The sequence below is a fragment of the Coturnix japonica genome, chromosome 1 (assembly GCF_001577835.2).
Source record: "Coturnix japonica isolate 7356 chromosome 1, Coturnix japonica 2.1, whole genome shotgun sequence".
NCBI lineage: Eukaryota > Metazoa > Chordata > Aves > Galliformes > Phasianidae > Coturnix > Coturnix japonica.
In genome coordinates this window covers 131,834,811-131,846,411 of record NC_029516.1, presented here as the reverse complement: position 1 = coordinate 131,846,411, position 11,601 = coordinate 131,834,811, and the positions used below count along the sequence as shown (strand labels likewise).

The 11,601-nt window shown below is 41.8% G+C and overlaps 1 protein-coding gene and 1 non-coding gene across 2 annotated transcripts in view; both read right to left on the bottom strand.

The window, feature by feature from the left end:
• Positions 1–2,848, bottom strand: part of DCT (dopachrome tautomerase) — a 37,400-nt gene extending 34,552 nt beyond the window's left edge. Inside the window, exon 1 of the mRNA XM_015851575.2 lies at positions 2,276–2,848. Within this exon, the coding sequence (XP_015707061.1) occupies positions 2,276–2,576 (301 nt within the window). The 5' untranslated portion in view covers positions 2,577–2,848. The remainder of the gene's footprint in view (positions 1–2,275) is intronic.
• An 8,456-nt stretch (positions 2,849–11,304) lies between these two features.
• TRNAF-GAA lies at positions 11,305–11,377 on the bottom strand. The gene has a single exon. It is a non-coding gene; the product is annotated as a tRNA-Phe (tRNA).
• Positions 11,378–11,601: the final 224 nt, after the last annotated feature.

Genomic DNA, 11,601 nt, shown 5'->3' with positions numbered 1-11,601 from the left:
AAAACTGGATCTTTCTGTTTTTCTAATCTTATTCCATTACATTTGTCCCAGTGGAGGAAAGACTAACGTATATTATCTGTTAAAGCCAAGACATCGAAAGGAAATGCTTTTTTTTCTTTCCCATACAAAAATTAAAATAACTTGAGAAAACTATAAAAATAATCAATAAAACAATAACCAACCAATCATGATTATTGGTTTATGTTTGGGATTTTCCTTTTTTTTTTCAGAAATGTTCAGTATCCAGACTTAGATGGATATTATTCTCAGATTTTTGTCCAACACATGGCCAAATTTTCAGCAATCCTTTTATCTTTAGCTATTAAGTTTCTAGCAGAAAGCTCAAACTGAGCACTTACTGCAATAACTAGAATCCCTTTATGGTAAATACTGGTCATCAGCAATGTGGCACCGTTCAACGGTGCTGTCTAATTTATATAATCAGCTACACAGAAGCTGGGAAGGAGTTCCCATGACTGTTGTTTATGCCACATCTGAACAACAAATTAGGCAATGCCAAGATGGCACTGGGACACAGCTGTTTGTATTGTTAAACTTAAGAAAGAGTACTAGCATAGACTGGAGTTTGCACTGGTCAGGAACCATTCAGATAGGTGGTTTGTGCTAGAAGTTAATTTGGAAAATTAGGTGCTTTAGTAGTACAGATGTGAACTGTTCCATCTCCACTTGAACAAACGTATTTAACTGACAGTCATAGGTAGCACAGTTGTGGATGCCTAATGAAGAACACACATTACAGAACTTAAAACCGGCCTGCAGACAAACTCGTAAAACAGAGAAAAAATGATAAGGAAAATCTAAGAGATACAGAAAACACAATCACTGCCATTATCTTATCAAATATATACATCAAATCAAAGCCAAATGCAATTATGAACTGTTTAGCATAATCATAGAAATACTTTTTCATGCAGCATCAAGTTGACCACAGCATAACAGAACCCAGGAAACCTTTCTTAAAGTCATCCTATGGCTACCAGTTCTTTGCAGAAATGCTAAATTTAATCTCATGGGCTGAAATCTTATGTAATGTCTTTTTCAGATTGATTACAGCTTTTTTTAATAATGAGACCTATGGTATATTTTAGACAAAAATAGGTCTGTTATTCCTAAGAATCAGGTTGAAGGAAAGTAGGCTACTTTTCCCCATGCTGGGGACTTCAAACTGCTTTTTATTTCCAAGAAATCCCAAGGTGCTTTTGAAATCCATCTAACCAGCACCTTCAGTGCTAGAGACATGCCTTTTACCTGACTCATACCCTACCAGCCCTGCAAAGAGTCTGAGTGGAGACTGGGTTCCTGCTGATTTTAACCCTCCTTAAATGAGGGCTGCACTTCAAATAAGGACCTGTGTCCTTAGCCTATCTTGACCTCTCCTTCTTACTCTCTTCCTGGTGCCATTACTAGTGAACTAGTCTTAATAACAACCGGTCCTTTGGGTCAGCTTACCCTTCAAGCACATCAGCTTCCTGACCTATTCCATGTAAAGTCATGTGTGGAAAAGGGGATGGAGATATAGAGAGAAAAGATAGTGTAGCCTCTTTGGTAGCGACGTAGAGCCAAGGAATCAGCTTGGAACACAGCACCATAGGATCCAAAACTCCATGGAAAAAGGTGATGAGGGACTAGGAGAAAACTTCAATGCCCAAAATATTGCATGATGCAAAGTTCTTTTTCAGTTCTTGCTCTGAAGCCCCCATACAGTAACTATCACGTCTTAGCCATAAGCATTATCATAATTTTAGGAAAATGATGATACTAAAAGCCCTCTTAGAGTCATAGGATAACTTAGGTTGAAAAAGACTCTCAAGACCATAATCATCAAACACTACCAAGTCTGCCACTAAGCCATGTCCCTAAATGCCATGTCCACAAATCTTTCCAGGGGTGGGGACTCCTTCAATTTCCTGGCACCCTTTCTGTGAAGAAATTCTCCCTGATATCCAATCTAAACCTCCTCCAGTGCAACATGAAGCCATTACCTCCCAACCTATCATTTGTGCCCTGAGGAAAGAGACTGACTCTGTCCTCTGCTGAAACCTCCTTTCAGGCAGCTGGAGTAATGAGGTCTTCTCTCAGACTTCTTTTCTCCAGAGTAAACAATGTCAGTACCTTCAGCCACTCCTCACATCCTGTTTTCTAGTTCCTTTGATGGCTTCTTGATGCCTTACACCACCTGGGATCTTTATGGCCTTCAGAGAAATGCTCACAGATACATTCTTCCCCATTCCCCCCAACCCATACCCCTTCTCACCTGTGCACCGACAGCTCTGGTTGAAGAACTTGAGAGGCCACCTTTCTCGGTCATCCACATTTCGAAGGGTGTAGGGACCGCTCCAGGGCTGGGTGTCCACCTGCACACCCTGGCACCATCCCCTGCCCTGCAGGGACCCACACACATTGCCTGGATCCGGCCCCAAGGCTGGGCAGCAGCGCTTTGACCGAATGGCCTCCACTGTCATGCAGACACGGGGAAACTGTGCCTCTGCCCAGGGAATACAACAGCAGCTCAGGTAGCTCAGCCCAACCCAAAAAAGCCACTTCAGGGCACCCATTGCTATGTGCAGCCTCTCCGCCGGACCCAAGTGAGTGGAGAACAGAGATCTCCTTTGTGGGACAACCTGGTCCGGCAGCAACTCCCCTGGGATAATCCCTCTCACTGCTGAGGATGCTGGTGTCGGGTATTTGTTTAATCCTGGTCTCTAATTGCCTTGAATGCCATTGAAAAGACAGAGTTTTGGCTCTGCAGCGCCTGCCCAACAGCCACAGCTTTAAGCAGGGCTTATGTAGAGGTTGGGAGAAGCCCTCATTAGAGGGATTAGCACAGCACAAATCCTCGTGTTTTGCACATGACAACAAGGGCAGAAAAGACGCCCAAGTCCTGAGGGCTCTGGCAACTTGTCAAGAGGGTGAATGCCTCGGATTTATTTCTCCAGGTTTTGTCAGGCTTTCATGCACTTTGAGAAAGCGATGGTCTCGTTTTAGCTGAGGTGGCTGGAGAAACTTTTCAAACAAAACCCTGTAAGCAGAGATAAACAGAAGGGGAAAACCTCATCTTTTTGTAGCTCATTCACTGTTAGAAAACACTTTCCATGAAAGCAGCAGACAGTAGAAAATGAACTGGGAGCACAGAGGATATAGATGCATCATTAACGAAAATTAATAAACCCAGTAGCAACAGTTTGGATCGGAGACTCCATCTGCTGACTGCAGAATTCCAGTTCTTGTACCATAAATATTTTAGTGGAAAGTGGAGAAGGATTCATCTCTTAATAGCCTCTTTGCATACAAAATAAATTATTTAATTGTTTTTAAAGGGGTTAGTAGTAATTGTTCACTCCCTAATCTTTCCTCTGCCATTACACCAGAAATAACTGTAGGGCTGGTCTGGCTGACAGGCTCACAATAGTCACAGCTGAGCATTTATTACCCACCTGGCAGGGCATAGTCTGTAAGATCAATACATATACCAGACATGCAGATAAGCGGTTTTGCTCAAGACATAGAGAAAAATGACTCTGAAAATTTACTAGCATGCAACAGTTCTTGCCCATGATGCAACTCTGGTGCTAAAAGAATAAATCTCTTCAATCAAAAGTAAGAAGTTAAAGACCTCTAAGATTATCTTGTTCAATCACCAACTCATCCCCACCAAGCTCATTAACCACATCTCTCAGAGCCACATCAACCCATTTCTTGAACACCTCCAGGTCTGGTGACTCCACCACCTCCCTGGGCAGCCCATTCCAGCACTTGACCACTCTTCCCAAGAAGAAATTCTTCCTAATATCCAACCCGAACTTCTCCTGGTGCAACTTGAGGACATCACCTCTCAGCCTATCACTAATTACCTGGGACAAGAGGCTGATCCCTAAAATATGAAATGGGTTTAAACTCACCTCCCTTAGAATTCAATCTACCTGCAAATGCCATTTTTCTGCTGCTGTCCTTGGTGTTGTTATCCTAAGTTGTCCTAATGTGGAAAGCTAAACTAATTGTTGGAAAAATATGTTGAAGAAACTCGGAAGTTACAAATGGAGGCACTAACTCAAAAAACAGTCTGAATTATGCCCCCTCACTATACTACTCACTTTTCTGGTTTAGGTAAAAAATCAGCCCTTGAGTCTAGGTTAGGCAAAGTCTTGAGACAATGTTATGAACACACCTAATTACTGCAATTAAAAGTGAAAGTAGGAAAAACAAGTAACTTTGAAAGAAGTTGGATAAAAGTACGAAGAACAGGAATAGCAGATAGATGGCACTATGAAGATGAGTTAGCAGGGGAAAGAAAAGCATGTTAAAAGTAGAAGTGTAGCATGTTATTTTTCTTATGATTACTTCCTTCCACCACAGCGATGTTACACTGCAAAGCTGGCAACTTGCTAAGACATGCAGAATAGATGTAGTGTTAAGCTTTGGTCCTTAGACCTCAGGGCCCTCGATGTGATAACACTTGGACAGGCAAATACACAGATCCCACACCATATCAGTAACTGTTCCATGCCTGTTCATCCCATTGCATGACACATAGTGCCTTTTGAGCAACATTTCAAAAAGACTGTTGTCCTTCACTATCCAGAATTTACCACAGCTTCCCCTCAGCTATTTGGTTAAATAAAGGAGCCGTTATTAGGGCTACACAATATTAACACTATACCAATTTTACAACATCATGTTGAATGACTTTTTATTTACTATGGGGTTTTCCTGTCTCTTGAAAATGAGTGTCTCTGTGAATCGGCACTGCTGATGAGAGCTGCTTCTCTACAGCTATCAAAGAACCTTTCAAACAACTGACTTGAGCTCATGAGCCACGGCTGAAGCCTTGGCGACTCAAACTGCAATCACAATGTTTTGTCAGCTCTTGTGAAATATCAGGCTCAGGCCATCACAGCTGGAATTGTGCTAAACTGATTAGTTAAAATATTTCAGCTTTGCATTAGAAGTACATAAACATAGTATTTCAGCTACCTGTATTAATACCCAGGCTTATCCCTAAGATAAAATTGTTGTCTAAGATCCATATGGATGCTTAATCATCTTGAGGCTTAATATATATGTATATATTATTATTATCATTATTATTATTATATTTTTTATTTGCAAGAGAAACAGAAATACTGGAAACAGAATATTCAAAGGTACAGCAGGGAAAAAAGTCCCTATACACATCTCACAGGAGTACTATAGAACTCCCAATCTGCAAGCAGGCAATAGGTTCTCACTTCTTTATTAATTAGAGTATTGTTTCTCAGGCTCCTTCTACTGTACTCTGGCACAGATTAGCATCAGGCCAGAAAAGTACTTAGCCTTTGGAATTTTTGAAGGAATTTTGTCCAAAATAAAATGTACAATATATTCAATGGAAAGAATAAACCATATTATGATCCATAAAGAGCAGTGATAATTCCAGAGATAACTAGAAAGATAATTCTATGCAGAAAGCTGAAAGCAGAAAAGGATCAAGGTGAAAGTAAAAGGAAAAGAGGCAAGAGGAGCAAAACCCAAGAATACATCTCTATCAACAAAAGAAATTTTATATTAAAAAAGAATAAAAAGAACACCAAGACACCGTATCTTAAGATACAAACACACTCAGTTAAGTGAATCCTCGGTATCTCAAGCTGAGCATGCAGAAATGATGAATGCTTCTAAAATTGTTAGCCTTTGTGAATATTTTCCTTTCCTTTGAAGAAAATGTTACACCTCTGACTCTTTGTTCTGCCAAGCCTTTATCTTAGTTTAGGGACATTTACATTGTCATAAACCTCATCTGAATAAGAACAGATTCTACTTCTATGGAAAAAAGTTTCAAACGGGGATGAAAAGTATTTATCAGTGTTGGGAACTTTTACTGTACTTCTTGAGGCAATTTAAACACACAGTTGTGCTCAAACATAAAGTGATTTAAGGAACAATGAAACCCTACCGAAGGTGGCCCCTGAACACTCCACAATTGCTACAGAATACTGCGGCATTTCCCATCTTCTCAAGCAAGGGAAATTTCACTCCCTTACCTGGAGTTCTTTCTCTGGCGCTCACACTTTCAGCCATTTTAAAACAGCAGATCTTATTAATGTTTATAAATATCTTAAGCACATGAGACAAAGGGAGATAGCCAACTTCTTTTCAGTGGTCTGTGGGGACAGGACAAAGGGGGGAATGACCGTAAACTGGAGCATAGGAAGTTCCTCACCAATATGCAGAGGAACTTCTTCATAGCAAGGATGACAGAGCACTGGAACAGGCTGCTCAGGGAGGCTGTGGATTCTCCTTCTCTGGAGACATTCAAGACCCACCTGGATGCCTACCTGTGCAGCCCACTGTAGGGGGCCTGCTGTGCAGGGAGGTTGGACTCAATGATCTTGGGAAATCCCTTCCAGCCCCTACAATTCTGTGATTTTGCAGTCATAGCCTTACTGTCCTCCCTCCATACCAGATCATTCTTTGACCATGAATTACCATTGCAGAGCAGTTGCAATTTGAATCTCCCCTTCATTGGTTAGCAAGAAACTCAGCTTATAATACCTTACTATATTTTTTGTTGCCCCCAAAATCATGCAACATATGTTTTGCTTATGCACAACATGGAAACAGACATACTCAGAATCTTTTGAATGGAAATCAATTCAGGCTAATCTTTAGCCAACACACACATCAAAACCCAACTCTTGGTTCATACTTTAAGTGACAGATAAATATTTTTGCTGCTGATTTTAACTGTTGTCAATTTATGTGGTCTAGATTTTGTAGCTCAAAAAGCATGATACGAGGCAGTTTTCCAATACTGCCACTAGGTATGTACTGTTTGACTACTTAAGAGAGTCTCACTGGACAATCTCTGAAACAAAGCCACTTAATACAAAAGGTAGAAGCCAGTTCAAGAGCAGGATAGCTCTATTATGCATCTTCTTCATTAGGCATCCTTATCCTTTTACTGATTCACTGCTCATCCCTGCTCTCTCTGATCCTCCTTCCATCCCATTCTGCTTTTCCCTTCCTGTACACATACACTGGCTCTCATTGATCTACATCCTCTCTTCTTCCTCCCCCACAGATTCCACTGCCCTTTCAAAGCATTACCCTTTGTCTCCTCATCCTGCAGTCAGGAGAATGAGGCCAAAGTTCAGGCATGCAGAGCAGCTCTGGAGATCTCATGATCCCACCCTTTCACGTAATGTCTCTTCATACAGTCTCATCAGCTCCTGCTTTCCTCATATTTACGTTATTTATCCAGTTCCTTTCTAATTTACAGACTGGTTTGCCTTTAGAAACCTAACTGAAAAACCAATCTACGTGCCATGGTATATTCATATAGCGTTAGAATAAAAGCAACCCAGAGAAGAGTAATCTGGCCAAGCGTCAGATCAAATACACAAAACTTCAAGCCATGATTTCATCTTGAGTTAAATACAGTTTTTGTGGTCTTAGATGAGTTTCCTTTTGTCAGCAGCATTTGGGCTGTTGTGCTTGTGTGCCATCAGTCTGAACTCTGGATTGCTCAAGCTTTCCTTGCATTGTGAATTCCACTCATCCATCTCTCCCTGGCTTTATCAGCAGGATTCCAGGTGACAGAGAATGAAATTTATCTCACCTAACGTTAGACATCTATTGATTGCTGAAATCTACATTTAACTGGTCACCAAAGGCTCCCTCTACACGGTCCTCTCTTAATGGAGAGAAATAGCTGCTTTTAGGGTGCAGTTCAATTGGCTTGTTTTCTGTGCTCATGTTAGTACAGAATGAGCTGCATCACACAAAGGCATAACCTTCTTCATTTATTTATTGTTAGGGGAGCCTAGGGTTCAGTGGCATTCAATACACATTAAAGATCTATGTTTAGACAGATGAGTCCCATCTGGGTTCCCACTGATCCTTCACTGGGCCTTGCAGTCCAGCTAAACTTCACTCCCACAGGTCAGGAGAAGACTGAAATGGGAAATCACTACTCAAAGCATCCACTTGGCAAGTTCCAAATTTGATTACACTTTGCTTCTCTCCTCTCCAAGTGCTTAAGATAGCTGAAGCATGTGCATATATAGCGTTTGTTTAGAAAGATCCTAAAATCATACAGTGCCTCAGTATAGTAGATGTATGTGACAACCGTTTCCACAGCCTTAAGTAAATGTTATGTTAAAATAGCTGATACACTTTTACACTTGAAGTCATGTATTGCCTGGGAAAAGTTCTATTCATTTTTGTCAGAGATAATGAGCAGTTCCATTTCCTTTGCAATATCTTTCTTCTGTTGTCTTCTGCCTTATTCCCTCGTTTAACATGTCTGAGAAAACTCTTCAGAGATCAGGAAGCAGCAGCATCATTCAGTTAACAATGTAACATGTCATTTTATACCCAAATAGATGCATTTTTTCCATTGCATATCAGATGTACAATTTACAATGTACAAATCATGGCGAGGTGAGAGTCATTGTCTTCTCCCACATAACTAGCAACAGGACTAGAGAGAATGGCCTCAAGTTGTGCCAGGAGAGGTTCGTGTTGGATGTAATTTTTCTCCAGAAGAGCAGTCAGGCACTGGAATGGGCTGTCGCCATCCCTGGAAGCATTCAAGAATTGTTTAGATGCTGTACTAAGAGACATGGTTTAGTGGGGAAATATTGGTGGTATGTGGACAGCTGGACGGGATGATCTCAGAGGTCTTTGGCCACCTTAGTGACTCTGTGGTTCTATGAAAAAACAGGGATGAAAGCTTAAGATACGTATAGTTTAAGTGAATACAGTACTGACTGGTAGACAAAACCATCCTTAGTAAGGAACACCACTTATTTCAGCATCTGAAAGCTGACAAAGAATGTGTGAATAAAGTCAAGATCTACCACTCAAGATCACCACTGTATCTGCACCAGAGCTGTAGACACCGCCTGTCCATAGGATGCTAAAGACTTCTTTATTTCTAGTGCTACTTCATCAGCTTCTAAACTAGACTAACTCTCAAGATAGTTGTAAGGTAGGATTCACTTAATGAACTTAGGCATCTAGGAGATAAAGAGCAAAATCTCAGTTACTGTGTGGTTCCCAGTAATTGACAAGGGAAAGAAGCAGCTCTGCAGGATGACCCACCGCACTCTCAGACAGGCATCGTTGAGAGGTAATGACCATCTCTGTCCTAATTTCTCTGCCTTGATCATCAGTGGTGGCAAGGGTGACTAACACAGACACTAAACTTAAATGCCTATAGTGAAGAGAGATTAGTCCTGCTGTATACAGCTGTGGTAGGACACAACCTGATTTACATATAGCAGATACATGCTGGCTGACAAAATGTGAAATTAAGCGTGAGTTATTTCAGTATCTTAGTTTGAACACATGTGGTGTTCTCTACGTGCACAACGCACAAGAAGCCAGCTGGCTGGCTAGCACACAGGCTGCCTCTGTGGTTCATACATCAGCACATAGTCAGTTAGGGGGTTGGACTCGATGATCTCTAGAGGTCCCTTCCAACCCCTACAATTCTGTGATTCTGTGAAAGCATGAGCCAAAGACCTCATGTGCAGAATAAAAGGGGTAAGGCAGAGGCCCTCATAAGATCACCAAGGTTGGAAAAGACCTCCAAGATCATCCAGTCCAACCATTCACCTAGCACCACTATTTCCCACTAAATCACATCGCTCAGTAAAACATCTAAATGTTTCTTGAACAGCTCCAGGATCGATATCTTCCATTCATCAATGCAACAGATTATCCCAGTCAAAGAGAAATAAATATGAGGACAGAAAATCCAGGTCTGACTCTGTGCTACATTAAAATAATTTGAAAGACAGTACATGTCTGAATAACATCAGAAATTTCTATGTCCTTGACCTTATGTTAATCCCAGAGCCAGTTCTAGAAGATAATCATCTCTCACTAATTTTATTTAAGATACTAACGTTACTACTTCTCCTAACAGAAAATACGAACTGGAACAAAACACATTCATCCCCCATGTCATGTGGGCTAACCCTCAAGAACATTGCAAAGTTAAAGCAATGAATGTACCCTCACTTCGTGCAAGTACATACATAGTACATCCAAACAAAAACATACTGTTTTCCCCCGAGGTTCACTGACGAATAAAGATAACACTGATAAGCACAGCAGGACTGATGGTTAAAAGTTCACAACTTCCCTAAATCTGTCTTCTAATCTGTACTATTTTCTGTATTTCAGCATTACTATGGGATATGAATTCTGTGTTTCTACCAAAGCACAAAGCAGGAGCCCTGAGATACACTGAGGGAATATGGAAACCCCCTTAGGAGCTGGATCAGTAAAGGCTTCCTTCCATGGGACTCCTGAGCTGAACTCAAGGAGATAAAGCTTTTCTAACTTACTAACTCAAAGCAAATCAATCAATAAATAAAAATAAAATAGGAGATGGGGGAGTGCTCAATTCTAAAAGCGCATAATCAGCTGGATTTTTTTCCCCCCTTTTTAAATGCATTTCCTCCCTAAAAAACTGCAAAACACAGATCTAGTTCTTTTTTATAAGATCGGATAACAGACAGATGACAAGCATGGCTTGTTATTAAGGGGGGGGAAAGAATCTTAAAGCTCAGCATGAGTCCTGGCTCGTGTTTTTTAAATCACTTGTATTGATCATACAGCATATCTAAATGAGAGTTAATGGATGTCTGTAAATAGCACAGGCTACGAAGTCAAGAGACAGATACAAATCTTTCCTAACAGGCTGATTTTGAGTCTAAGAGAGCGAATTTTAGGACACATAGGAGTAACGTTCGCTTGCCACAGAGAGGCTGGCAAGGCAGCAACAAGCACCAGGAGGGCAGCTGCCCACATGGACAAGGGGAGGACTTACTAGAGGGGACAAATTCAGAAGACTGTGGGCAGGAGGGAGAAGGAGCGTTTCGTCTGTTCTCTTTTAGAACTACCAGAATTGAGGATCCAAACAAGAATTGGATTCCTCTGTCAGCATCCCCGTGGCGGTCACTCTCAGTAGTGCAGGGGTCTCTCAGAGTTTCCCGTTCAACTTGACAGAACCTCTGAGATCTGCTGTTGTGGGTCAGATAGGCTTTAAAAATGCTGTGATTCCAGCCGGCTGACAGCAGAGGGCACCGCTGCCCGCTCGGCCCACACGTCCGGCCTAGGAATAGGGTTTGTCCGAGCGTGAGGGGAGCGAGGCCGCCTCGCTTTAGAGGGGAGAGGCGGGCGGCTGCCGGGATGTCCTGGGTGTTGTTGTGTGCGGGAACAGCGTCGGTGTGCTGCTGCCTCCGGGGTGTATTAGAAAGCAGTGGGAAAGGGAAAAGAAAAAAGAAAACAGTTTGCCGAAACCCGGGATCGAACCAGGGACCTTTAGATCTTCAGTCTAACGCTCTCCCAACTGAGCTATTTCGGCTCACGTCGAGGGGTCTGTTCAGGAACTGCTTCAAATGCATTCTTCTCTACAGATTGTTCTGCTTGATTAATCGGGTTAAGTGGGTGAAGTATTTTTGGACGTCCTATGCTACCAGGCACACAGCAAACGACGGCAGCGCCTCAATGCAAAGACAGCATCAACACGAAAATATACAGATATCTGCCTCAGAAGAAAAGTGCTTTGCCTGCAACACTTTGGGGATG